Source organism: Marmota flaviventris, chromosome 10, assembly GCF_047511675.1.
Source record: "Marmota flaviventris isolate mMarFla1 chromosome 10, mMarFla1.hap1, whole genome shotgun sequence".
In the NCBI taxonomy this organism is placed as follows: domain Eukaryota; kingdom Metazoa; phylum Chordata; class Mammalia; order Rodentia; family Sciuridae; genus Marmota; species Marmota flaviventris.
The window spans coordinates 31,180,912-31,195,165 of NC_092507.1; the positions used below are offsets into that span (position 1 = coordinate 31,180,912).

General features: G+C 34.5%; 1 protein-coding gene across 18 annotated transcripts in view; it reads right to left on the reverse strand.

Moving 5' to 3' along the window:
• Positions 1–14,254, reverse strand: part of LOC114094371 (polycomb protein SCMH1) — a 209,802-nt gene that overhangs the window by 108,055 nt on the left and 87,493 nt on the right. For all 18 annotated transcript variants that reach the window (XM_071617736.1, XM_071617739.1, XM_071617737.1 and 15 more), the window contains 2 exons: positions 12,053–12,287; positions 7,262–7,350 (listed from right to left, as the gene is read on the reverse strand). In XM_071617736.1, coding sequence (XP_071473837.1) covers positions 7,262–7,350; positions 12,053–12,287 — 324 coding nt within the window. The remainder of the gene's footprint in view (positions 1–7,261; positions 7,351–12,052; positions 12,288–14,254) is intronic.

Genomic DNA, 14,254 nt, shown 5'->3' on the forward strand with positions numbered 1-14,254 from the left:
TATATACCTATTAATTTTTCTTTAAGTATCATCTTTAGATGTTTCATTTGGTCTTTTTCTTCCAAATCTGTCTTTTAAAAATTGTGTTTTATGCTTTTTCTCACTTTTTTATTCCTTCTTTTAGTTCTTCAGTTATTTTCAAATACTTAAGTTATAATCTCTAGGTGACATTTCTATTGGTTGAAAGTCCTTGGGGTTATGTTACTGTTTGTTCTGTTTAATGATTCCCCCTCATGGCAGATTTGTTTTGAAAGCTTTTCAGGGCTAATTTGAGATTAAGTGCTTATCTTCAGTGGTATTTCACTTCTGGGATTTTGGTGACATCAAACCCTCTAGATAGATTTTAGATTTGCTTCTTCTAGGCACCCAGAAATATCCATACAACTGTAGAATTCCTAAACAACATAGGGAGTTTATGTGAACCTGGGACAACAAGGGTAAAGGCTCTGTTAATCAGAGGAGATGACTCCATTCCCATCCCTACACATGGTCTAGCAGAGACTCTTACTTATCAATGCAATCATTTTCTCACTTGGGGTAAACACTTCAGAGGCATTCTCTGGTTTTTATGTGGCATGCAGGTACATTTCCCTGTCTTGAATGGGCCCTAAGCATGTGTGTGTGTGTGTGTGTGTGTGTGTATTTTTATATATAAAAAGACACGATTCTTGAAAAGTAAGACTGGCAAAACCCCTAAGGAAACTATAGGGATAGGGTCAGTATAAACATTTAATACCATCATTTTTCTTCCTTCATTTTTGGCCTACCAAAAGTAAAATTTTTCTTACTTTCTGGTAAGCTCAGCAGAGCATTGAAAAGAATATTTGTTAGGTCTCCCCATGCCTGACAGCATTTTTAGGTATTTTGTAGTAAAAGTGTTTTCCAGTTTCCTGTACACTGAATTTTGAGAACCAGAAGGCTCTTGGGGTTTAGATTTAACTAGCAGTATAGGCTAACCTAATTCAGTTCCCCTTACAATAACTTTCACCCCAAGAGAGAATTCACGTAACAGCAGTTTGTCTGCCTCTCCTCTTGAGAAATAAGGAAGAATGAATATAGGTTTTGGATTCCCATTCCACCACTTAGCCATGTGATCTTGAGCAAGTGTTTTATTCAAAAGTATGTTTCCTTAACTATAAAATGGAACTACTAATTCTTTTTTTATATGTAAATTTTTTATTTATATATGACAGCAGAATGCATTATAGTTCTTATTACATATATAGAGCACAATTTTTCATATTTCTGGTTGTATACATAGTATATTCACACCAATTCGTGTCTTCATACATGTACTTTGGATAGTAATGATCATTAATTACCCCATGTCCCCTCCTTCCCCTCCAACCCCTCTGCTCAATCTAGAGTTCGTCTATTCCTCCCATGCTCCCGCTCCCTATCCCACTATGAATCAACATCCTGATATCAAAGAAAACATTCAGCATTTGGTTTTTTGGGATTGACTAACTTCACTTAGCATTATCTTCTCTAACTCCATCCATTTACCTGCAAATGCCATGATTTTATTCTCTTTTATTGCTGAGTAATATCCAATTGTGTATATATATCCGTTCATCTATTGAAGGGCATCTAAGTTGGTTCCATAGTTTAGCTATTGTGAGTTGTGCTGCTAAACATTGATGTGGGTGTGACCCTGTAATATGCTGATTTTAAGTCCTTTGGGTATAGACCAAAGAGAGGGAGCCTAGTCAAATGGTGGTTCCATTCCCAATTTTCCAAAAAATCTCCATACTGCTTTCCATATTGGCTGTACCAATTTGCGTCCCACCAGCAGTATATGAGTATACCTTTTTCCCCACATCCTCGCCAACACTTATTGTTGTTTGTATGCATAATAGCTGCCATTATAACTGGAGTGAGATGAAATCTTAGATTGGTTTTGATTTGCATTTCTCTAATTGCTAGTGATGATGAACATTTTTTCATGTATTTGTTGACTGATTGTACATCATCTTCTGAGAAGTGACTCTTCAGGTCCTTGGCTCATTTATTGATTTATTTGTTTTTTTTTTTTTAATGTTTAGCTTTTTGAGTTCTTTATATACCCTAGTGCTCTATCTGATGTGTAAGGGGTAAAGATTTTCTCCCAAGATATAAGCTTTTTATTCACCCCAGTGATTGTTTCTTTTGCTGAGAATAAGCTTTTTAGTTTGAGTCCATCTCATTCTTGATTTTAATTCTTGTGCCACAACTTCCTTCTTATTAAGGAAGTTGGGGCCTAATCCTACATGATAGAGATTAGGGCCTACTTTTTCTTCTATTAGATGAAGGGTCTCTGGTTGTATTCTTAAGTCCTTGATCCATTTTGAGTTGAGTTTTGTGTATGGTGAGAGATAGGGGTTTAATCTCATTTTGTTGCATATGGGTTTCTAGTTTTCCCAGTACCATTTGTTGAAGAGGCTATCTTTCCCCAATGCATGTTCTTGGCACCTTTGTCTAATATAAGAGAACTGTAGTTTTGTGGGTTAGTCTCTGTATCCTCTATTTTCTACCACTGGTCTACTGGTCTGTTTTGATGCCAATACCATGCTGTTTTTGTTACTATTGCTCTGCTGTATAGTTTAAAGTCTGGTCTAGTGATGCCACCTGCTTCACTCTTCCTACTAAGGATTGCTTTAGCTATTCTGGGTCTCTTATTTTTCCAGATGAATTTCACGATTACTTTTTCTATTTCTATGAGGAATGTCATTGGGATTTTGATTGGAATTGCATTAAATCTGTATAGTGCTTTTGGAAGTATGGTCATTTTGATAATATTAATTCTGCCTATCCAAGAGCAAGATAGATCTTTCCATCTTCTAAGATCTTCTTTGATTTCTTTCTTAGGGTTCTGTAATTTTCATTATATAGATCTTTCACCTCTTTCATTAAGTTGATTCCCAAGCATTTTATTTATTTATTTTTGAGGCTATTGAGAATGGGGTAGTTTTCCTCATTTCCCTTTCTGAAGATTTGTCACTAATATACAGAAATTCCTTTGATTTATGAGTGTTGATTTTATATCCTGCTACTTTGCTGAACTCATTTACTAGTTCTGGGAGTTTTTCTGGTGGAACTTTTAGGGTCTTCCGGGTATGAATCATATCATCTGCAAATAGTGCCAATTTGAGTTCTTCTTTTCCTAAGTATATCCCTTTAATTTATTTCATCTAATTTCTCTGGCCAGTGTTTCAAGAACTATGTTAAATAGAAGTGGTGAAAGAGGGCATCCCTATCTTGTTCCAGTTTTTAGAGGGAATGCTTTCAATTTTTCTCCATTTAGAATGATGTTGGCCTGGGGCTTAGCATAGATAGCCTTTATGATGTTGAGATATATGCCTTTTATCCCAAGATTTTCTAGTGTTTTGAACATAAAGGGGTACTGTATTTTGTCAAATGCTTTTTCCGCATCTATTGAGATGATCATATGATTCTTATCTTTAAGTCTACTGATGTGATGAATTACATTTATTGATTTCCATATGTTGAACCAACCTTGTATCCCTGGAATGAATCCCACTTGTTCATGGTGCACTATCTTTTTGATATGTGTTTGCATTCGATTTGCCAGAATTTTATTGAGAATTTTTGCATTTATGTTCATTAGAGATATTGGTCTGAAGTTTCCTCCCTCCCTCCCTCCCTTCCTTCCTTCCTTCCTATTCATGTGTCTTTGCCTGGTTTTGGAATCAGGGTGATATTGGCCTCATAGAATGAGTTTGGAAGTATTCCCTCTTTTTTCTATTTCCTGGGATAAATTGAAGAGTATTTGTATTAGTTCTTCTTTAAAGGTCTTGTAGAACTCAGCTGTATATCCATCCGGTCCTGGGCTTTTCTTGGTTGGCAGACTTCTGATGGTATCTTCTTTTTCGTTGCTTGAAATTGATAGGTTTAAATTCTGTACATTATCCTGATTCAATTTGGGCAAATTATATGCCTCTAGAAATTTGTCAATGCTTTCAATATTTTCTATTTTATTGGAGTTTTCAAAATAATTTCTAATTATCTTCTGTATTTCTGTAGTGTCTGTTGTGATATTTCCTTTACATCACGTATATTAGTGATTTGAGTTTTCTCTCTCCTTCTCTTCGTTAGCATGGCTAAGGGTCTGTCAATTTTATTTATTTTTTCAAAGAACCAGCAGTTCTGTCAATTTTTTCAATTGTTTCTTTTGTTTCAATTTCATTAATTTAAGCTCTGATTTTAATTATTTCCTGTCTTCTGATACTTTTGGTGTTGATTTGTTCTTCATTCTCTAGGGCTTTAAGAGGTAGTGTTAAGTCATTTATTTGTTGACTTTTTCTTCTTTTAAGGAATGAACTCCATGCAATGAACACTGCTTTCATAGTGTCCCAGAGATTTCGATATATCTGTGTTCTAAAAACTAAAAGTTCTAAAAACTTTTTAAATCTAAAGTTCTGAAAACATTTTAATCTCCTCCTTGATGTCTTCTGTAACCTGTTGTTCATTCAGTAGCATATTATTTAGTCTCCAGGTGTTGAAGTGGATTTTATTTCTTATTTTTTCATTGATTCCTAATTTCATTCCATTATGATCTGATAGAATGCAGGGTAGTATCTCTACTTTTTTATATTTGCTTAGAATTGCTTTGTGGCATAGTATATGGTATATTTTAGAGAAGGATCCATGTGCTTCTGAGAAGAAAATATATTCTCTTGTTGAAGGTTGGAATATTCTATATATGTCAGTTAAGTCTAAGTTACTGACTATATTATTGCATTCTATAGTTTCTTTGTTCAGCTTTTGTTTGGAAGATCTATCTAGTGGTAGAAAAGGTGTGTTAAAGTCACCCAAAATTACTGTGTTGTGATCTATTTGAATCTTGAACTTGAGAAGAGTTTGTTTGACGCTCCGTTGTTTGGGGCATATATATTTATAATTGTTAAGTCTTGTTCGTGTATGGTTCCTTTGAGCAGTATATAGTGTCCTTCTTTATCCTTTTTGATTGACTTTAGGTTGAAGTCTACTTTATTTGATATGAGGATGGAAACCCCTGCTTACTTCTGCAGTCCATGTGAGTGGTATGATTTTTCCTAACCCTTCACCTTCAATGTGTGAATGTCTTTTTCTATGAGATGTGTCTCTTGGAGGCAGCATATTGTTGGGTCCTTTTTTTTTTTTTTGATAAAATCTGCTAGTCTATGTTTTTTGATTGGTAGTTTCTTCTATGATTAGATTTTCCTTTAGTGTAATCCCTCCCTCTGCTGATTTTCATCATTGTCTTTTATTTCTCTTGTGGAATATTTTGCTGAGGATGTTCTGTAATGCAGGCTTTCTAGTTGTAAATACTTTTAACTTTTCTTTATCATGGAAGATTTTTATTTCATCATCAAATCTAAAGCTAAATTTGCTGGATACAAGATTCTTGGCTGGCATCCATTTTCTTTCAGAGCTTGGTATATGTTGTTCCATGACCTTCTGGCTTTGAGGGTCTGGATTGAAAAATCTGCTGAGATATGAATTGGTCTCCCCTGGTATGTGATCTGATTCCTCTCTCTTGTGGCTTTTAAGATTCTATCCTTATTCTGTATGCTAGGCATTTTCATTATAATGTGCCTTGGTGTAGATCTGTTGTAATTTTGTACATTTGGTGTCCTGTAAGCCTCTTGTATTTGGTTTTCCAATTCATTCTTCATGCTTGGGAAATTTTCTGCTATTATCTCATTGAAGAGATTGTGCATTCCTTTGGTTTGAAACTCTGTGCCTTCCTCTATCCCAACAACTCTTAGTTTTGGTCTTTTGATGCTGTCCCATAATTCTTGGATGTTCTGTTCATGGTTTCTAACTTTCTTCACTGTGTGATCAACTTTATTTTCCAGATTGTATACTTTGTCTTCATTATCTGACGTTCTCTTTCTTCCAAGTGATCTAGTCTGGTGGTTATGCCTTCTATTGAGTTTTTTATTTGATTTATTGTATCCTTCATTTCAAGAATTTCTGACTGGCTTTTTTTCAGAGTCTCTCTTTCTCTCTTGAAGTAATCTTTTGCTACCTGTATTTGTTCTCTTATCTCATTGTCGGAGTGATCAATTTTTGCTTGTATTTGCTTATTTAGGTCATTCTTTAATTCACATATCATTTTAATTATGAACCTTCTGAACTCCTTCTCTGACATTTCATCAACTTCTCTGTCCATAGGTTCTGTTATTATAGTGTACTGGTTTGTTTGGGGCACTTTCCTCCCTTGTTTTTTCATGTTGTTTATGTATCTTCCTTTCTTGAAGTGTGGATCTGAGATATTACAGTTTCTTCCCTATATTCTTGTAGAACATGTTCAAATTGTCTGTACCTCACCTTGATGTTGGGCTTTCCAGACCCTGCTGGTGTCCCTCAATGGATGCTGCTGCATCTTGGAACTGGGACCTGTGTAAGTTGGAGTGGGTGGATCTGGGCCACTGGGCTTGACCTCCCATGATAGTCTGCTGGTAGGAAGGGGTGGTCCTGTACAAAAGGCTAGGCTCTGGAAGTGTCTGACCTGCTGGGGGAGGGGTGAACTGAGCCTACTGAAATCCTGGATCCTGTACAGGCTATGTGAGCCCTCTGGTTGGATATTGGCTCTCGCAGCAGTGCACTGGTCAGAAGGGGCAGTCCTGCACCAGAGGCTAGGCTCTGGCGTGTGTCTGCCTTGTTGGGAAAGGAGTGGACCCGCTGTGTGCCTGGGCCCTACAGAACTTGGTTTGGGTGGATCTTGAACTACTAATTCTTAATCCATAAAGTTAGCTGTGGGTATTAAATGATATAGTATATATATAAAGACCCAAACTTATTGTAGGAACTCAAAAAGTCTCCTTTCTTCCTCTCTCTATTTAGAACATAGACTCTACAGAACTCCATTTAAGATTTGTTCCTTTATATTTATATTACATTTTATAGTTCTATTAATAAACACATTTTAACTTCTTAACAACCCAATAAGGTAGAGTTCTATTTTACAGGTAAGTTCTATTTTATAGGTAAGGTAAGTTCTATTTTATAGGTAAGAATGAAAAGGATCTTATTAACTTATTATTGACAGCTGAAACCAAAAACCAGGAATCCTATTTTATTGTAGCCTTAATACACTTCTCTGAGAATAATGGGTACCTCATAAGTACTAAAATAGTCTTCTACTGAACCAGGTTCTGAGAAGGCATCTTCAGGGCATAAACAGAAGGCAGATGCCAGAGCCTCAGTAATTGAAAGGAGGTAAGTATTTGAACTGTAGCTCCTTGGAACTGGTGATAGCTGAAGGACGGCCTACCTTGTGGAAAATCCTGATGGGAGCCATCTCTGCTCCATTTAGCGTCTTCAAAAGGAACATGGGCCAAGAGGAGGCATTCAGCCGAAATCCTACAGCAAACACAACAAAGAGGAGATTAAGAAATTCCAGCTACTCCTCCCATAACACATGCTGTGACAGTCATAGAATCATAGGCTATTAGGAATAGACTTAAAAGTTAAAATAAAAGAAATGCCTCATTAGACAAGATGAGGAAAAGGAGGCACATTGGAGGAAATGTAACTTGTCCCGGGTAATGCTACAAAGTAAATAGTAAGACGGGTTTCCACTAGGGGCTGGGATTGTGGCTTAGCGGTGGAGCGCTCACCTAGCACATGCGAGACTCTGGATTCGATCCTCAGCACCACATAAAAATAAATAAAATATAGGTATTGTGTCCAACTACAAGTAAAAATTATTTTTTAAAAAATCACACACTATATATCATAATGCCTACAAGACTTTCCTTGAAAAATCCAAAAAAGTTGTAAGAAAAGGATTAACAAATACTTAGAAATAATCTGGAAAGTAGAGTATAAAAGAGGATCTAATAGTCTTAAGAGGTAAATAAACATGCCAACTAATAAGATCAACATATAAGCAAATCACTTTGTCTCAATATAAATTAATTCAATATTTTTCTATCTCTTTCTTATGCATACACATGTAAAAACACAAACCAAGTATAAATTACTTTTTTATATTCCTTGTTTATTTTAACATCTAAGAATCATGGAATGATGAGGCCAGAGGGGATCATCTTACCCTCAAACTTTTATTTTCTGAAAGTAATAAGGGGCCTAGAGGGGTTAATTGTCCATTGTTATCCATCAAGTAAATGTGAATAATTTAATTAATGAATTATAAACCTGAGACCATTATTGTTATCATATTGTTTAATACGAGCCCCAAATGCTTCTTATAATTTGCCTTCAATTCTTCATCCTGAGACCAAAATAAAATGCTTCTCAACAGTTTCTAGCCCACCTCAGTCTTCTCAATCCATTCAAAATCTATTCAGCATCAAAGCTGCAGACTTGGAAATAACAACAATATTTTTGTTCTTAAGTATTTACTGTGTGCTGTTACTTTACACCGAATCTAATTTAGCCCTTAAGACAGCCCTAGGAGACCAGTATTATTATCTATATATTACAGAGGAGGAACGAAGCACAATGTTAACTAAGTTGCTTACAATTTCAAAGTGTGCAAATGACATAAACAGGATCGAATCCTAAGTAATCTTGAGTCCTAAGAAGCCTATGCTTTTACCCACAACACTAATCTTACACATATTAATGCAGGTAAAATGAAGAATCGGCATTTGGGATTAACTATTAATAACTACAAGTTAACATCAGGAGGAGGAAATGAGAAGAGGAAATGGGAATAAAAGCCCCATACAACTTAATATTTTCCATTCTAGATGGAAGTGTTGCTTTCTAGGAGTGATTTTGGTTGTGCTAGATTGCCAATGCTTTTTCTCTGGTTTTTTTTTTTTTTAATGTATATCCTATCTGCATAAAATTTTCGTTCTGGTTCAGGTCTGGTATTATCTCTGCTGGCTTTAGATCTTTATATCCCCACTAAAATATAATTCAAATTTTTGGTATTCTTAACTCCTAGTTAAATTTAGGCATGCTTATGAATGGTTTGTTTTCCTTTTTCATCTGTATGTTTCTATAGAATTTTTGGAAAGATTTTGATTTAGATGGCCACTATATTATCCTTGGGAGCTCATATTTTTTTAATTGCATCACAATGCATTTTTAAATAATGATTCATAAAATAGCATGAGAATAATATACTTTTACAATGCAGTTGTAAAAAGGAATGAGAAATATCTCCACACTATTCTGAAGCCATCTTTAGATCATATCAATAAATGAAAAAAGCAAGGTTGAGAAAAGTAGGTAAAGTATGCAATCATTTGTGTCAGTATTTATAGGCAAGTATGTGTGTATATACACATATAAATATATATTGATATGTATACATTGTGTATTTATACACATATAAATTTCAAAATATGTTTTTGAAATTTGCCTCTTTCAAATCTGTTTGCCTCTTTCAAAATGGAAGGATAAATAATAAAATTGAGCAGTTATATATGGAAGAAAGAAAGAAAAGGGTGAAGGGGATTTATTCTCTTGTTTTATAAAGTTTGCTTTTAAAATGAATATATTTAATGTATTTATAAAGTGAAATTAATTTTTAAAATGCAATTCCTCAAAAAATAAATAAATAAAACAAATGAATCTTAATTATTAAGTTGGTGGCAGAACCATCCAGAAAAAAAGGTAATCCATAAGATCTTATGTTATTTGCTATATTTCCTTTGAAGGTAAGAAAAAATTGCAAATAACTCAAACACTACCAATAATCATAATGGTGATAGTGTTGATAACTAGCCTGAAACTGTTATATGTGTATTGTGGAATGAAGCAAATGAGTTAATTTGTTCATGTGGAGAATGAGGGTTTTGTTGTGGTATAAAGGAGATACAGATTCAAGACGGTAGAGATGAAATAGGCATAAATACCACTGTTCTGAATTTTAGTGGGAAGTATTAATATGAAATCACAATGCTCTGCCCCTCTTTAACAAAAAAAACGAAGAAAGAGTGACCACCCTAGTAGTACTGTGTGCTATAGTGCTCAGATTATGATCACTAAATCCCACTTATCACTGAAAAAAATTTAGATACCTAGAAAAATATCTCCTTCTATCCCAGGGTGGAAAATGTACAAGATGAATGTGGAACATTTTGAAATTTCAAAAGTTCACAATAGCTACAAATATTACTAATATATGTAAGAATAAGGAGACAATCTGATGAGGCTTCTACTGTCCCAAAATGGGACAATTCAAGTATCAATATGGACTTTTAGTATGATGAATCAAAATATCACAATTTTATGATAAACAACAACAACTACATTTATTAAATACTTTTGGAGTGTGCTAGTAAATCAATTGATAATTTTAAAAATAGATATAGAAAATAATCCTGTATGAATTGTATCATTGCAAGATAACCAAAGAATTGATAAAAAAATATTTTATTTTCCTAATTTATGTCAATTTTGTTAGCTCCCTTTATAAGAACAAATATAACATGCTTTGGAATCGGCCCTCCCAAGCCCTGTAATCCATGTATAACCTTGATTTATATATTTGTAAAACTTGGCACCCATTCTCCTTTGTAAGTCTTAATGAGCTACAGGAACTGCAGGCAGTGAGAAAGTCCAGATGAAAGTGTATTTACTTTTTAAAACATTTATTTAGTTGTAGGTAGACACAACACCTTTATCTTTTATTTTTATGTGGTGCTGAGGATCAAACCCAGTGCCTCACACATGATAAGCAAGCACTCCACCTCTGAGCCACAACCCTAGCCCACGGATGAAAGTTTATTTTAATAGATATATTTCATTTTATTTTTGTAGAATATGGCAGGATTAAAGTTTTCCACTTTGCAACCATAATGAATTTATATATCTAAACTAGGGGGTTAGCAAACTATAGTCAGCAGGCTTGAACACAGCCCTGCCTATTAATTTATTTTGTATTATTCATGGATGCTTTCCACACTTAAAAGGACAAAGAATAGTAGCTATAAAAGATCTACAAGCCTGAAATATTTACTATTTAACCCACTGAAAAAATCTGTTAACTCTTGATCTAAACCATGAACATCAATGGCTGCTACATGATAAAAAAAGAGACAATCAGACCACATATGCTTCCGCATAGAAATAAACACCACCATCAGTGAAATATTCTTACAGAAAAATAGAACATAAATCTGAGAAAATCTCTAGATCTAGCACCAATCTAGGAAATAGAGGAGAGAGAACCATGTTAAATGATATGGACATTCATTGTATTATTTACTTTTGCATATATTTGAAACTTTATATTATAAATAATTTTTTTAAATGGGAGAAAATGTTAAACAAGCACATGGGGAGCTCTTTAAAATGATTAATCAAGTTAATCTAATCAGACAGAATAATCTAATTCGACTAGATTAAGCTATTTCAGCTTCTTGAGGGCAACAGGTTCTAAAGTCCATCCCTCTCCAAAACTTGGTGCAGTAATGATTGATAATATGATAGTAATTGATGAGCTGAGCTGAATCTTTCATATATATTGAAGCAAAAAAGTAAATTCAATCTGGAATAGAAAAATTTGGTGGGGTTATTAATTTAAATGAAGCAATGGATTTTCTTAATAATGGATTCAAAATGAGAAAATGCAAAGTACCAAGTGAAAACCTGGAGGAGAGGAAATAAGGGACCCTTATGCAGTCATCAGTTCTACTGGAGATTTTTCTTTCACTACTTGTCATAGGATTTGGTGAAATCTTCATGGTGTGTGCATGTGCCTGTGTGTGTTTGTGTGTGTGCGTGTGCGTGTATGTGTGCATGTGTGTGTGTATGTGTGTAACTTTTTGGTTTTTTTTGGAGAAGATTAAATGGAAAAACTGCCTTACACTTTCTCTCTTGGAATAAAGGGCACTGACAAAAAAGGATGAAGAATGTGGTTTCTTGTTAGGAAAAGGAAGAATTTGAGAGAAGCTTGACTATCATAAACTAATGTAGAGATAGAAATGTCCAGATTTGCAGATTGTTTCATTTTGGATGGGCCTTTTGAGGAGACCATGTGAAAAAGAAGGAATGGGGGGAGATTGTAAGCTTTTCCATGATAAGAGTACAATTTCTGGAACCTAACTGATGGGCTAGGGAAATCCTGTGTCTAGTTACTCACCCAGAGGTGGCTGTAGCATACCCCCATTCTTCTCACAGTTTCCAACAGGCTGGATTTCAGCTGAGTCAACCAGCCGCCAGAAGTCGTTCTTGTTGTCACTACCATCAAGGCGCAGGCGGAGGCGGGCACCTGTCAGTCCAACTACTGTGGCAATACATGTGGATGTGGTGTTCCTGGGGTCCTGTGCTTCCAATTTCATGCTGATCTTGAACTCGTTGCTTGGAGGTGTGAAGGACTGAGGAGAACAAGTCATGAGGATTAAGAAGACTAAAAGTAAGCCGCATTTTCAATAAGGATGTTAAGAGATGGAACCTGAAAATATATGCTTTGGACTCAAATTGGTTATAACTGGCCCAGGGACAACTTGTCTGAGTTATTCTCTAACACTTAGGAAAGGTTTCATACAAAGAAACACAAAGAAAGAAGGTGAAGAAGAAAATTACTTTCCTATTAAGCATCAAATATTAATTTATAGTAGTGAAAAAAGGACAAGAATGTTTCATATAGTCCAGTTATTTAAATATTTTCTCATTCTACCTTTTCCAACACCCTACCCCTTCTGGTATAACACTTTTTTTTCAAGACCACTAAATCACATTAAACTATATCCTTAATGTCTCTTCATGGAATATTCAGTATAGTGGTCTGTATATCTACCACACAGACTATTGGGAATTAATATTTTTTAAAAAATTGAAATTAAGTTATAAATCAACTCATAATTTACATACAACAAACTATATACTTTATAAGTCTTGACATTGTGTACATACCTACGACACCATATACACCCATGAAAGTATTACCACAATCAAAGTAATGCACAAGGCCATCACCGTCAGGATCTCATATGCTCCTTTGTAACACCTTTTCCTGGGTCTTTCCAGATTCCCATGCCTAGCAACCACTGATCTACTTTCTGTCACTATAGATTGATTTGCATCTTTTATTAGATGGAATCATACAGGAAATACACTTTTTGTCTAGCTTGTTTCACTCAGCATAGCTATTCTGACATTTACCCATATTGTTGAATATATCAATACAGTTGAGTATCCTTAATCGGAAAGTCTGAAATCCAAAATTCTACAAAATCTGAAACTTTTGGAGCACTGACATGATGATACAAACGGAAAATTCCACACCTGGCCTCATGTGATGGGTTGCAGTTAAAACACAGGTGCACTAAAAATACTGTATTAAATTACCTTTCGGACATGTGTATAAAGTACATATTAGATAAATGAACTTTGGGTTTAGATTTGGGTCATATCCCTAAGATATCTCATTATATAATATGCAAATATTCCAAAATCTGTTACTCAATCTGAAATTCATTTCTTTTTATTGGTAAGTGATATACCATGATGCTGGTCATTTAGTTTGTTGCCAGTTTTTATCAATTACAAATGAAGCTGCTCTATAAACATTTATATACAAATCTTTATATGAAAATGTACTGTTGTTGATTGGTATCTGTGGAGTATTAATTCTAGGATGCCCTCGAAATACCAAAATCTGCAGATGCTTAATTCCACAAAATGGACTTGATATAAAGTGGTGTAGTATTTGTATAAAACTTATGCATATCTTCCTGTATACTTTAAACTATCTCTGGATTACTTATAGTACCTAATAAAACATAAATTCTACGTAAATAATTATTGTACTGTATTGTATAGGAAATAATGATAAGGAAAAAAACTGTACGTGTTCAGCAGAGACACATTTTTTCCCCAAATATTTTTGATTTGGGGTTGGTTGAATCCACAGATATGCAACTCATAGATGGAGGGCCAACTGACTTTCTTTTCTTTTGCATAATAATAATCTAAGAGGAGAATGGCTGGATCATATGTTAGGTATATGTTTAACTCACACATGAGAAAATGAATACTTTTCAGGTATGCATTCAATGATTTTTAATATAGTCACAGAGTCATACAAACATTATACCTATCTAATTTTATAATAAGTTCATCAATGTCCAAAAGAAACCCTGTACTCATTTTAGGAGGTACTCTCTATTCGCCTCTCATTTTAGCCCCTAGAAACTATGAATATGATTTTTGTTACAGTAGATTTGTCTATTCTGGAATTTTATACAGATGGAATTACATAATATGTGAACAATATATGAATGGTTTCTTTCACTTAGCAAGGTTCATTCATGTTATAGGATATAACAGTACTGCATTCCTT